Here is a 15,331-nt window from a genome sequence, read left to right as displayed (position 1 = left end):
GGGGCTGATGCTCTAAACACTGATCAATACAAACACCTGAAAATCACAATTTTTTGTCAAAACTTGGAAACAGCGCTTTTCCTTTGTGGGAAAAAATGCAGTTACTGAGGATGAGAGTTTACGAGAATTACGGCCGACGTGCCATTCAGTGAAAACGTCACAACTTGCAGTTGTCAATATTGTTATTTCGTGAAATCTACTGGAAACGCAGCAACTGATCTGCTGAGATCTCACAGTTGGTAAGAAGACACAATGAAAGAAAAAAATAACTTTTTCTACTTTCTTTCAGACTGAAAGATGCAGCCACGATACACATCTGTGCACCCTATTGATGAAAGCGGCGCGAGGACTGAAAAAGGATCTCTGAAGAAACGCCGCTACGTACGTAAAGACGGCAACTGTAACGTTGTGTTCCGCCATGTTCCTGCGGAGTGGTTGCTGTTTGTCACAGACATCTTTACCACCTTGGTGGAGATCAGGTGGAGGGTGATGTTCCTGATCTTTGCCTTGTCTTACATCCTCTCCTGGCTCTTCTTCGGTATCCTGTTCTGGGTCATAGCCATCGCTCACGGAGACGTCAGAGACCATAACAACGACCCCTGTGTGTTTGAGGTGCGCAGCTTCACGGCCGCTTTCCTGTTTTCACTCGAAACTCAAACCACCATTGGCTACGGATTCAGAGGAATGTCTGAGAACTGCATGATCGCCATCATCATCGTCACCATACAAGATGTCATCAGCTGCTTCATCGACACCTTCGTCATTGGGATTGTAGTTGCCAAAATGGCCTCGGCCAGGAAAAGGGCACAGACGGTGGGCTTCAGCAACAGCGCAGTCATCAACCTGCGAGATGGTTACCTGTGTCTTTGCTGGAGAGTCGGAGACTTCCGGAGACATCACCTGGTGGAGGGAATGGCTTCTGCTCAGATCTTCCGTTCCAAGGTGCATGCCACAGGGAGAGTTGATGTGAGCTATGAAGACCTGGCAATCCAGCAGAGCAACATCGTCCTAGTGACGCCTACCACCATCATCCACAGGATCGAAGCCGGCAGTCCGTTGTACAAGATGAGTTTGGAAGATCTGCGGAAAGCTGACTTTGAGCTGGTGGTTTCGTTCACCTATACGGACGATTCAACAGGCATACTGCATCAGACCCGGACATCGTACTCTCCAGATGAGATCCTCTGGGGACAACTGTTCCAGGAGATGATCCGGGTCAACAAGAGGCACTACATGATGGATTACAACTTGTTCAATAACACAGCTAAGGTCCCGGTGCCAGGGGTCAGTGCTGAGGCGTATGAGCGCGAGAAGCAGTTAAAGCTTGCCGCTCGACCCTGACCCTGACATTCTGCCAGGTGTTCTCCACGGCCCTCTACACGGCCCTCTCCACGGCCCTCTACACGGCCCTCTCCACGGCCCTCTCCACGGCCTTCTCCACGGCCTTCTCCACGGCCTTCTCCACGGCCCTCTCCACGGCCTTCTCCACGGCCTTCTCCACGGCCCTCTCCACGGCCCTCTCCACGGCCTTCTCCACGGCCTTCTCCACGGCCCTCTCCACGGCCATCTCCACGGCCTTCTCCACGGCCATCTCCACGGCCCTCTCCACGGCCATCTCCACGGCCCTCTCCACGGCCATCTCCACGGCCCTCTCCACGGCCTTCTCCACGGCCTTCTCCACGGCCCTCTCCACGGCCTTCTCCACGGCCCTCTCCACGGCCTTCTCCACGGCCATCTCCACAGCCATCTCCACGGCCCTCTCCACGGCCTTCTCCACGGCCCTCTCCACACACTCAGCCACAAAACAGATTTGAAAATCGACTAAAACCTCCGCCTGTGACGGTGGAACTAGTTAGTGAAAACCCACCTGAACCAAATGAGGCAAGTTAACATTAAGACTCTTTGGTTCCACCAAATGAATCTAAAGGAGCAGAAGAGCAATAGAGAAATGATATGAGATTTTACAAACACACTGCATCAACTGTCCTCAGCGACTGTTGGTCAAGAAGTCACTGAATGCATCCCTGAACCTCATCTTCTCTGAGAATCCCGAGACCTCTGTTTATCAAGTATTTAGTAACTGAACAAAAATTAGGAGCATGGACACAAACCAAGACGACATCAAAGACGCAGATTTCCATCGATCTCAAAACATTTCAGGCTGCTTGTTTATGTCTTTGTTGGCAACTGGAGGGATTACACAACAGATTTGAAGCAATGATGTGAAACAACAATGAGAGGAAATGAAACAGGACTTTTCAGAACTGTTAGATATGATCAGATGTGTCTGCCCAGATGTTCATCAGTCCCTCTGATCAGACAATGGAGAACTTTGGCAGACTGTTGAAACTCTCAGCTGCTTTAAATCCGTTCATTTCTTTTATCAAAATAACCTTTTATTCCACACACTGAAGCTTATTTGTAGCATATTATCTTATTGGACTTTTTCTGTCTTTATTTAATTTTCAGTTTGTTTTTAATGTGCTTTCCAATTCTTTAACAGAACATCACAGTAATGACTTCATTGTTTCATGTAAAGCACTTTGAATGGTCCTGTACATTAAATGAGTTATAGAAAATAAACTTGCCTACATATACATATTATATATATATATATATATATATATATATATATATACACACATGTTTTTTTGTTTTATTTATCTTAAACCCAAATACGTTACAAGAACAAAAATTCACATTTGTATTAAGGTGTACCTTCTTTGAAAAGGAGCAATTGGTGGTGATTGTTGCGCACACACACACATTTCAAAGCTGGAAAGATTTATCCATATCCATAAAGAGAGTGGACTGTGCTGTTGGCTGTGGATGTAGGTGTAGGTTAAGAGTCTTCTCTGCTGTGGTTTATGTTGCTACGTCTGCTCCATATTGTTGCTGCTGCATAAAACCAGAAGGCCAGCAGAAATCACTGCATACTACCATCCAGAACAGGAACAACATTCTGGATACTACCATCCAGAACAGGAACAACATCCTGGATACTACCATCCAGAACAGGAACAACATTCTGGATACTACCATCCAGAACAGGAACAACATCCTGGATACTACCATCCAGAACAGGAACAACGTTCTGGATACTACCATCCAGAACAGGAACAACATCCTGGATACTACCATCCAGAACAAGAACAACATTCTGGATACTACCATCCAGAACAGGAACAACATCCTGGATACTACCATCCAGAACAGGAACAACATTCTGGATACTACCATCCAGAACAGGAACAACATCCTGGATACTACCATCCAGAACAGGAACAACGTTCTGGATACTACCATCCAGAACAGGAACAACATCCTGGATACTACCATCCAGAACAGGAACAACATTCTGGATACTACCATCCAGAACAGGAACAACATCCTGGATACTACCATCCAGAACAGGAACAACATCCTGGATATTACCATCCAGAACAGGAACAACATTCTGGATACTACCATCCAGAACAGGAACAACATTCCGGATACTACCATCCAGAACAGGAACAACCTTCTGGATACTACCATCCAGAACAGGAACAACATCCTGGATACTACCATCCAGAACAGGAACAACATTCTGGATACTACCATCCAGAACAGGAACATCATTCTGGACACTACCATCCAGAACAGGAACAACATTCTGGACACTACCATCCAGAACAGGAACAACATTCTGGACACTACCATCCAGAACAGGAACAACATTCTGGATACTACCATCCAGAACAGGAACAACATTCTGAATACTACCATCCAGAACAGGAACAACCTTCTGGATACAACCATGCAGAACAGGAACAACATTCCAAATACTTCCATCCAGAACAGGAACAACGTTCCGGTTTATCATCCAGAACAGGAACAACGTTCCAGATATTACCATCCAGAACAGGAACAACCTTCTGGATACTACCATCCAGAACAGGAACAACATCCTGGATACTACCATCCAGAACAGGAACAACATTCTGGATACTACCATCCAGAACAGGAACATCATTCTGGACACTACCATCCAGAACAGGAACAACATTCTGGACACTACCATCCAGAACAGGAACAACATTCTGGACACTACCATCCAGAACAGGAACAACATTCTGGATACTACCATCCAGAACAGGAACAACATTCTGGATACTACCATCCAGAACAGGAACAACATTCTGAACACTACCATCCAGAACAGGAACAACCTTCTGGATACAACCATGCAGAACAGGAACAACATTCCAAATACTTCCATCCAGAACAGGAACAACGTTCCGGTTTATCATCCAGAACAGGAACAACGTTCCAGATATTACCATCCAGAACAGGAACAATATTCTGGATACTACCATCCAGAACAGGAACAACATTCTGGATACTACCATCCAGAACAGGAACAACATTCTGGATACTACCATCCAGAACAGGAACAACATTCTGGATACTACCATCCAGAACAGGAACAACATTCTGGATACTACCATCCAGAACAGGAACAACATTCTGAATACTACCATCCAGAACAGGAACAACATTCTGGATACAACCATGCAGAACAGGAACAACATTCCAAATACTTCCATCCAGAACAGGAACAACGTTCCGGTTTATCATCCAGAACAGGAACAACGTTCCAGATATTACCATCCAGAACAGGAACAACATTCTGGATACTACCATCCAGAACAGGAACAACATTCTGGATACTACCATCCAGAACAGGAACAACATTCTGGATACTACCATCCAGAACAGGAACAACATTCTGAATACTACCATCCAGAACAGGAACAACCTTCTGGATACAACCATGCAGAACAGGAACAACATTCCAAATACTTCCATCCAGAACAGGAACAACGTTCCGGTTTATCATCCAGAACAGGAACAACGTTCCAGATATTACCATCCAGAACAGGAACAACATTCTGGATACTACCATCCAGAACAGGAACAACATTCTGGATACTACCATCCAGAACAGGAACAACATTCTGGATACTACCATCCAGAACAGGAACAACATTCTGGATACTACCATCCAGAACAGGAACAACTTGTCATCACTGCAGGAAAATAACCATGCAACAATCACCACACTTCCAATTGCTCCTTTTCAAAGAAGGTACACCTTAATACAAATGTGAATTTTTGTTCTTGTAATGTATTTGGGTTTAAGATAAATAAAACAAAAAAACATGTGTATGCTGGATACTGTGGATTCATTATCAGTGGATCTGGAATCTGATAGTGGATCCATTTAAGATGACTATAGGACCAGAACGTCGGCTGGAAATGAGCTGCTTGGTGGAGGTCTGCGCTCTGCTTTTCTAAGTGGACTCGGTGTCCTTGTGAAGCAACATAAGATTTACAGAGTAAAGCTGAACATTCGGGCTCTGCTGACAGTAAATAAGCAGAAGTCCTGGAGTCATGTCTCTTATTATGAGTGTAATCATGAGAGTTTGTATGAAACACATGGAAATGTTTCCATTGTGCTTGTTCAGGTGGAATCTGTGTTTACTCATCGAAAACTAAGTTCATCAAATCACTTCACACCTGGCTGACTGGCTGGTGTTGAAGCTGCTCTGATGTTTATTCGACTGTACATCCTCATATATTTTATGAACAACAGCAGGAAGGAATTTCAAGGCTGGATTTACACTTCCACAGTTCCAATAAAAAGATGTTAAAATGTTTGTTTGCAACTTTTCTTTCCTTAATGTCCTGAAACGGATCAAAGGAAACGGCGGTGATTGGGAAAGTGGCCTGATGTCGAGTTATCACACAGACAGCAGCAACCAGACGCTGCAACCAGGCGCAGCAACCAGATGCAGCAACCAGACGCTGCAACCAGGCGCAGCAACCAGATGCAGCAACCAGACGCTGCAACCAGGCGGTGCAACCAGATGCAGCAACCAGACGCTGCAACCAGGCGCTGCAACCAGATGCAGCAACCAGACGCAGCAACCAGACACTGCAACCAGGCGGTGCAACCAGATGCAGCAACCAGACGCAGCAACCAGGCGCAGCAACCAGACGCTGCAACCAGGCGCTGCAACCAGATGCAGCAACCAGACGCAGCAACCAGGCACTGCAACCAGATGCAGCAACCAGACGCAGCAACCAGACGCTGCAACCAGACGCAGTAACCAGGCGCTGCAACCAGATGCAGCAACCAGGCGCCACAACCAGATGCAGCAACCAGACGCTGCAACCAGACGCAGCAACCAGGCGGTGCAACCAGACGCAGCAACCAGGCGCTGCAACCAGACGCAGCAACCAGGCGGTGCAACCAGACGCTGCAACCAGGCGCAGCAACCAGGCGCTGCAACCAGACGCAGCAACCAGACGCAGCAACCAGACGCTGCAACCAGGCGGTGCAACCAGACGCTGCAACCAGGCGCAGCAACCAGGCGCTGCAACCAGATGCAGCAACCAGACGCTGCAACCAGGCGGTGCAACCAGACGCTGCAACCAGGCGCAGCAACCAGGCGCTGCAACCAGACGCAGCAACCAGATGCAGCAACCAGACGCTGCAACCAGACGCTACAAGCAGACGCTGCAACCAGACGCAGCAACCAGGCGCAGCAACCAGATGCTACAAGCAGACGCTGCAACCAGGCGCAGCAACCAGGCGCAGCAATCAGACGCTGCAACCAGATGCAGCAACCAGACGCAGCAACCAGATGCAGCAACCAGACGCAGCAACCAGGCGGTGCAACCAGACGCAGCAACCAGGTGCTGCAACCAGATGCAGCAACCAGACGCAGCAACCAGACGCAGCAACCAGATGCAGCAACCAGATGCAGCAACCAGACGCAGCAACCAGATGCAGCAATCAGACGCTGCAACCAGATGCAGCAACCAGACGCAGCAACCAGATGCAGCAACCAGACGCAGCAACCAGATGCAGCAACCAGACGCAGCAACCAGGCGGTGCAACCAGACGCAGCAACCAGGTGCTGCAACCAGACGCAGCAACCAGATGCAGCAACCAGACGCAGCAACCAGGTGCTGCAACCAGATGCAGCAACCAGACGCAGCAACCAGACGCAGCAACCAGACGCAGCAACCAGATGCAGCAACCAGACGCAGCAACCAGGCGGTGCAACCAGACGCAGCAACCAGATGCAGCAACCAGACGCTGCAACCAGACGCAGCAACCAGATGCAGCAACCAGACGCTGCAACCAGACGCTACAAGCAGACGCTGCAACCAGACGCAGCAACCAGGCGCAGCAACCAGATGCTACAAGCAGACGCTGCAACCAGGCGCAGCAACCAGGCGCAGCAATCAGACGCTGCAACCAGATGCAGCAACCAGACGCAGCAACCAGATGCAGCAACCAGACGCAGCAACCAGGCGGTGCAACCAGACGCAGCAACCAGGTGCTGCAACCAGATGCAGCAACCAGACGCAGCAACCAGATGCAGCAACCAGATGCAGCAACCAGACGCAGCAACCAGATGCAGCAATCAGACGCTGCAACCAGATGCAGCAACCAGACGCAGCAACCAGATGCAGCAACCAGACGCAGCAACCAGGCGGTGCAACCAGACGCAGCAACCAGGTGCTGCAACCAGACGCAGCAACCAGATGCAGCAACCAGACGCAGCAACCAGGTGCTGCAACCAGATGCAGCAACCAGACGCAGCAACCAGACGCAGCAACCAGACGCAGCAACCAGATGCAGCAACCAGACGCAGCAACCAGATGCAGCAACCAGACGCAGCAACCAGGCGGTGCAACCAGACGCAGCAACCAGATGCAGCAACCAGACGCAGCAACCAGATGCAGCAACCAGACGCAGCAACCAGATGCAGCAACCATGGTGGTGAAGCTCTTCTCACACTCATGTTTTAATCTTTAGTTAGGAGAACACTCAGCTCCAGCGTCCGTCTGTCTGACTATCAGCCTATGAGGCTACAACAAGGGGAGGGGGGGGAGGGGGGGGGGCAGAATTTTAATGAGTTGTCATAACAACAACCTTGAAGGATGTTTTTAAACTAAGAATTTCTTGTTTCAGCCCGTTTGAAAATGAGAAAAAGTTCATGTTCCATAAAATTTACCTTTATGTGTACGTACACACACACACACACACACACACACACACACACACACACACACACACACACACACACACACACACACACGCACATTAATCATGCAGATTTTGACTCTTAAATAAAATCTGTTTCCATGCTGAGAGCAGGAGGATGTTCCAGCTGATCTGAAGCTTTCCGGAGGTTTTTTCCAGACATGCGGAGCATAGAAGTTGAATGCAGCTTCTCCAGGTCTGCTTCTGACTCTGGAACTGATAAAAGACCGGATCCGGATGACCTGGGGGGTCTGCTGGGTTCATACCGGGTCCTGGACTGTTCAGGGTTCTATAGACCAGCAGCAGAATTTTAAAGTCCTCTGAGGCACCGGCAGTCAGTGCAAAGACCTCAGAACTGGACTGAAAGCAGAAGATTCTGAAGATTAAAGCTAAAGTTTTCAGTTTGCAACATTTTCTAGAAGTTTTATTAAAAGATCATTTTCTCCTAAACAAGGAGAAATGTGGCGTTTTCATCATAAACAGGGTGTCATGCTGCACTCTCCCGGTCCCACCCACTGGAGACCAGATGAAGCTGAACTGAAGTGTAAATGGACATGGCTGGTTTAGGGGGGGGGGTCCTGCACAGGGACCTCTGATGCTGCTGCAGCAACACGACTTGCATGCCAGCAGAGTTTCTTCCTCCTCTCTGAGGTGCTGTCAGCTGCTCTACGAGGAGGAAGCCTCCAGCCCTCCACCTTGTGGCTCACTGCAGCATCCCAGGAAATCAGGCATGGAACACAAACACACACACACACACACACACACACACAACGTGCACAGCTCTCTGACACAGGTGGTTTGGGGTAAATATATGTGCAGCTATAAATAACTAGAGCTAAAAATAAGGCAGGCGGGGGGGGGGGGGGGGGGGGGGGGGGGGGCTGTGCGTTAATCTTTAGGATGAATTAGTAAGCAGGAAGAGTGATTTAGCTGATGGCTTTAAGACATCGTGGTTAGATCCGACCTGAAATTACAGAGCAACAGATGCAGTCTAAACATCCAGCAACCTGATAGCCGAGCGGAGGAAGAGTCACATCAGAATTCTGGCTCCTCATTGAGTGAGTCAGTCTTTCCAAAGGAACACATTTTCCATGCCCACATTTAAAGATCTGTGAAAACAAAGGATGCCACTTGAGTCAGGATGGATGTGTTGCTCTGCAGGTGGAAACACGCTGCAAGTCCACTTTCTCCCTCTGAAATAGTTTCATTTTCTTTTCTTTCAAGACGAAAGAAAAAACATTTCTTAGAAATCATCTGAAGCATTTTAAGAAGAGGAACATCTGACATGAATATCTCAGTTTCCTTCTTCTGAAAGTTTTGGTGTTACAATGTTTCCGTTTCAGCTCCTTCCTCTGGTTTAACCTGATTTCCATTTCTGAGTCCCTGCTGCGCCGTTCAAACACACTGATTACACAAAAACACAACATTATTGCGCCTGTTTCTCCGTGCGCGCTCCCTTCCTCTCCCCCATTGGCCGGAAGCGGAGCGCGAGGGGCGGGGCTTGCTGGTGCGTCCTGTTTAAAACGCTTTGGGGGAACTCACTGCGAGGCACATTATCAGGACAGGTCCTCCAGAGACACGAAGGGACTTTCAAAGATGCCAAAGTAAATAACGCGCGCGCGGAAACGCGACAGAAAGCGTCTGGATTACATTTCAGCCAGCTGATCCCATCCGGCGCCCAGATGAGCAACAGGTAGAGGAAGCACGACTTTTACCTCTGTTCAGTAGCAGAAATAGCTGCTTGTTTGAAGCGCAGATGCGCCAAACCGCTCACGCGCTGCGCCTTTTACGCACAGCCGCGCGGACGCGCCAGGCAGGTGGCCCGCCAAAAGTTCCTCTCCGCCAGCTCCACACCTCATCTGGCCTCGGATTTTCCTGATTTGTGGAGCTACAGAGGGAATGAAACGTGCTTTTGCATGTGTGAGGTGTGTGTGTGTGTGTGTGTGTGTGTGTGTGTGTGTGTGTGTGATTGCATCAGAAGTTCACCCGCGCACCTGTTAACAGTTGCTGCGGGGATCTAACAGCAACACGCGCTATTTTTATCCATAATATCATTTAGATGTTATTTAAGGAGTTTTGCTCACATTTTAAATGAATATTTACCCCATCATGTGAACCGGGTTATGAAAACATCCAGACATGGTGCGCGTGAGAAGTCCTCCAACCTGTTGCACATTCATGTCAAATGCAATAAAAACGGGTTTAAAATGACTAAATTTAGAAAAATACAGCCTGTTCTGTATTTCGGATGACCTCTGCAGCTTCTGAGAGGTTATTTAAATGCTTCTTTCTGGTTTTATTCTGACCCAGATGGATTACATCAGCAGTAAATCAACCAGTTGTGATCCTTCCCATCAGCCTCTGTGCAGCAGACACACTCCACCCTGACATGCCGACTCCACAGTGCAGCTGCTTCATAATGACTCTGTTGCCAGGACAGTCAGAGCTAATGAGAGGTTTTAGCCGTGCTGGGATGTGCTGCAGAGAGATCAAACCCCTGAGGGCCTTTTTAAGAGTCAACAAGCTCTGCATCTCGTCATGCGACGCTTCATGCCCTGAAGTGTCAGAACAGGTGCAGAAAGCCTGAAAGCAGCATCTCTCCTACGAAATGCTGCAGCTGGGAAATGCAGGCAACACCCATCTTAATTAGATGCATTTAGCTTCAAATGATCTGATTTATTTCTCCTGTTCAGCAGATAATCTGCATGTTTAAGGCTCCGCAGTGTTTACATAATCCATCAGCGGTGCAAAACCAGTGGAGCATGAGATGCCATAGAAACGCTGAGATGAACGGGTCGGTGCAGAGCAGCCAGGAAACATAAGCCCACCTTACAAATGACCCATAACTGGAGCAAAGTGAAAAGAGTGATGGAATCTTCTTGTTTGTCATAACTGCATGAAATATGAAATATTGTTGGCACAGGAAGAGCATCGACTTTTAGTGGTTTTTTCTAAGACTGAACGTCTGAGTTTGCAGAGAAAATATCGGTTATTGGTGCTTTATAGTGGAATAATGAACGCTAATTTAATCATCTCCGCTTCCTCGTGAAGCTGGCTTCTCTAACGGACATGTCCTGCTTCTGTTTCCTTCAGATGACACTGATGAGGTCCAGTCCGCTGATGAAAGAGGAGTGACCGCTTCACCCTCCTCCGTCTCGAGGCCACTGAGGCGTCGCCTCTTCGTGACACCATTTCCTCCCTGACTTGGCTCCCCGAAGCGTTTCAAAACTGTTTCTCCAACGCTTTTTCCAGAAACTCAGACTGTTTTCCAAAGCAGAAGCAGCACAGCCCTCCCAGACTGAGGTGATGGGAAGTGTGCGAGCCAGCCGCTACAGCACTGTGTCATCAGAGGAGGACGGCATGAAGCTGGCCACTATGGCGGTGCCCAACGGCTACGGCAATGGCAAGGTTCACACCAGCCACCAGCCGCAGAGCCGGTTCGTGAAGAAAGACGGCCACTGCAACGTTCAGTTCATCAACGTGAGCGAGAAAAGTCAGCGCTACTTGGCTGACATCTTCACTACGTGCGTGGACATCCGCTGGAGGTGGATGTTCCTCATCTTCTGCCTCGCCTTCCTGCTTTCGTGGCTGTTCTTTGGCTGCGTCTTCTGGCTGGTGGCCATCTTTCATGGGGACCTGGAAAACGGCGCCCAGAAGTGCGTCTCCAACGTCAGCAGCTTCACCGCTGCCTTCCTCTTCTCCATCGAGACTCAGACGACTATCGGTTACGGCTACCGATACGTGACAGATGAGTGCCCTGTTGCTGTCTTCATGGTGGTTTTCCAAAGCATCGTAGGCTGCATCATCGACGCCTTCATCATCGGGGCCGTCATGGCTAAAATGGCAAAGCCCAAGAAGAGGAATGAAACTCTGGTGTTCAGCCATAACGCTACGGTGGCCATGAGGGACAACAAACTCTGCCTGATGTGGCGCGTGGGCAATTTACGCAAAAGCCACCTTGTTGAGGCACACGTTCGAGCTCAGCTTCTCAAATCCAGAACGACAGCTGAGGGGGAGTACATCCCGCTTGACCAGATGGACATAGACGTGGGCTTCGATAGCGGAGTCGACCGCATCTTCCTGGTGTCCCCGATCACCATCGTGCACGAGATCGACGAGGACAGCCCCTTCTACGACATGAGCAAACAGGACATGGAGAACTCCGAGTTTGAAATTGTGGTCATCCTGGAGGGGATGGTGGAAGCGACGGCGATGACCACGCAGTGCCGCAGCTCCTACGTTACCAACGAGATCCTCTGGGGCCACCGCTTCGAGCCGGTGCTCTTTGAGGAGAAAAGCTACTACAAGGTGGACTACGCCCGCTTCCACAAGACCTACGAGGTGCCGAGCACCCCTCTGTGCAGCGCCAGAGACCTCGCAGAGAAAAAATACACCCTCTCCAACTCCAACTCCTTCTGCTACGAAAACGAGATGGCGCTCGAGAACAAAGAGGACACGGACGAAGGGAACGGGGGCAGCGTCGGCCCCGACGGCACCCAGACGGACAACATCTCGGAGACGGAGCACAGCCAGGCCATGGTGCCGCTGGAGCCCCGGCCTCTGAGACGAGAGTCAGAAATATGACACTTTCCACCTCATCCGAGAGATTCCCTGAATGGTCTCTCTGCTCTGACATGCACAACGAGCCGAGCTGCGCCTTGAGGACGAGTCCAACGGTACTGCTGTGGGAAGCGGGAAGGGTTAAGGCTCAGTTGGAGTCGGCCTGAACTTTGACACACAGTATGACAAAACACAGCACTATGAAGCACGTGCCTAGAACGACGTCCCCGTGAATGTTTGCTCAGTGTCTGCAAAGAGGAAGAAGGTTGTTGCTGCGACTGAACTAAAACTGTCTCAGCTGCTCTGTCCTGCGAGAACAAGACGTTCCCCTTTGTCTTTACTCTCGTTAGACCTCTACTGCTGCTACAAGTTACACAAAAAGCCTTGAATTGCTTTCGTTTTGCCGCTTTCTCACTGATCCAACGAGTCACGAAGCAGATGTCTGGAACAAAGAAGGTACAAAGCAGAGTTTCTGTTGCTGAGCTGGTCTCAGAGCAGGCAGACACGACTGGACGCAATCCGTACGCAATAAACCCCAACCTGGGGAGGCCTTCCCTTTGACACGACAGCACTGAATTTCTGAGCTTCGTCCTTTGCAGTGGTTGGTTTAGAGCGGTGGTTCTCAAACTGGAGGTCGGGACCAGGTACCTGCAATGACTTTATGGGCTACGTTTATCAAATTAGGATTTTTACATTAAAATGGATAATAAATCTGACATCAGCACCTTTTTTTTCTGACACATGAACACAAAGTTTGTATGTGTAATTTGGCAACATTCACTCAAGAAAAGCCGATTTTCTGAACCCTCGTTATTTATGACACACACCTCTGGTCATAACTTTTGGGACATTTTCCCATCAAAACAAACGAGAAAGTGTCTCAAAACTTATGATTTTTAGTGTATATAAGCTTCTGACATTTTTCTAGCTGTAAATTTAGAGTCCGGTCCTGGAGGTCTACGATCCTGCAGCGTATGGACGCATCCTTCTGCAACGCACCAATCTGTCTCGTCACCAGGCTGAATGACGTGCACGAGGCAATTCAGCCATGTGATTCAGGTGTGTTGGAGCAGGGATGCACCTACAGTGGCAGCACGGTGGGGTGTGGACCATGAAAACGTTTGAGAACCGCTGGTCTGGACAGCGGTTTGAAGCCGCTCGCGCCGACCAATCACAGCAGAGTTAGACATAAAACTGACAGAAATGCTTCCTTCCAGAGGAAACCAGAGCCTGAATGTCCCTAAAAGAGCTGCTATGATGTTGCTTCGGCTTTGTTTTGTTTAACAGCTGATAAAAAATGCCAAAGAGTGTTATTACCATAGTTCCAAGTTCCTTAAAAGCAACGCCGGAGTAGGTTTGGTACAGAGACGTAGGACCTGCAGGACGTTTTCATACGGTGTGTTTTTAAGCACGTGTACAGTAGCTTTGCCTTTCCTACGCTGATCATGCTCATCGTGAGCCGCTTCATCAACCTGGATGAAACGGTTGAAGACATAAAGAAGTTCTGTGGAGTTGCTGAACTGATAATAATGTTCAAGCTTTTGTTGTTTGTTTGTTTGTTTTAAAGGTGTCAACTTGAAGCAACCAGTTAATTTCTGGAGACGAACCTGCTTTAAAGGTTTTAAATCAAAGCGTGGAAGTGGAGTAGGATGGGGTGAGAAATCACAAAATGATTCTCGTTAAATTAAAATCCGTCTCTAGTTGAAGCCACTTGTCCTTGGAGCTGTTTGCGAGCGACAGACCTTCCGCCGCTTTGAGGCAAACGCAGTGTAACTTTGCACATGAAGGTGTTTCGCACAAGAATTGCTTTAATTTTATATCCTGAACTGTTTGTTGACGAGACGGAAAGCCGCTCGGCTCCATGTGTACATACACGCCTTCCCTTCTGTTGCAGTTACTTTATCAGTCTTCCAGATGTACTGCAAAACCACAGAATGTACAGATTTTTGTATTAAAGTTATTATAATTATTATTGTACATGATATTATATTGCTCTTTTTCAATAAAATGTCGGTGGACAAAAGGAATCAAGTTGTTTCTTTGTTATAAAATCATTTCCACTCAATAAAAGAAGTTTTTTTTCTTTAACAGATCCTGGCAGCATGCACACCTTGAATCAGAAGTTTTAGGACACTTTCCAGTTGGATTTAATGGGAAACTGTCCCCATAAATTATGAGAAAGAGGATATTAAGTTCTATTATAGCTTTTCTAACTGTGAGGTTGTGGCCTTGAGAAAGTTTAGATTAATTTCTGATGAAAACAATAACTGATTTTGCTGTAAAGACTTTAGAGTTTTTGGACACTTTCCTATTAAATCCAAAGGGGATCTGTCCTCAAACTTATGACAACTATTTTCAGAAAACAGGAAGATAAAATTCTAAGATCTCAACTAAAGAATGATTAAGATGTCACATAAGTAGAATAAAAAGTCAAATATTTTCCTTTCACGTGCACGTCTGCCAGTGCTTAGCAGCGTTTATTCCGACGCAGTCCGAACACGACTTTGGGGCGGGTGGTTGTTCAGACTGTCATAAACAATCAGATACATGTCATCACATCTGGGCAAAACAGTTTCATTTGAGCCATTATAGCCTGAAATGTCTGCAACCCGTTCAGTGCAGTGGGAAGGTTGCAGACAGATCCTGCTGAAGCTGTGAAAGGCTGTT

General features: G+C 48.1%; 2 protein-coding genes across 2 annotated transcripts; both read left to right on the top strand.

The window, feature by feature from the left end:
* Nucleotides 1-297: 297 nt before the first annotated feature.
* Nucleotides 298-1,890, top strand: kcnj16a (potassium inwardly rectifying channel subfamily J member 16a; the record flags this gene model as incomplete). Its single annotated transcript, XM_079261154.1, has 2 exons — nucleotides 298-1,316; nucleotides 1,641-1,890. The coding sequence occupies 2 exons, from the start codon at nucleotides 298-300 to the stop codon at nucleotides 1,888-1,890; spliced, it is 1,269 nt and encodes a 422-aa protein (XP_079117280.1).
* A 7,774-nt stretch (nucleotides 1,891-9,664) lies between these two features.
* Nucleotides 9,665-14,566, top strand: kcnj2a (potassium inwardly rectifying channel subfamily J member 2a). Its single transcript, XM_079260687.1, has 2 exons — nucleotides 9,665-9,797; nucleotides 11,198-14,566. Exon 2 carries the CDS (start codon nucleotides 11,411-11,413, stop codon nucleotides 12,686-12,688), a length of 1,278 nt encoding a protein of 425 aa, XP_079116813.1. The 5' UTR covers nucleotides 9,665-9,797; nucleotides 11,198-11,410; the 3' UTR covers nucleotides 12,689-14,566.
* The last annotated feature ends 765 nt before the right edge of the window (nucleotides 14,567-15,331 follow it).

The sequence above is a fragment of the Telmatherina bonti genome (genome assembly GCF_933228915.1).
Source record: "Telmatherina bonti genome assembly, chromosome: 21".
NCBI lineage: Eukaryota > Metazoa > Chordata > Actinopteri > Atheriniformes > Telmatherinidae > Telmatherina > Telmatherina bonti.
Note: the sequence above shows the minus strand (reverse complement) of the source record. Positions and strands in the feature narration are given on the sequence as shown.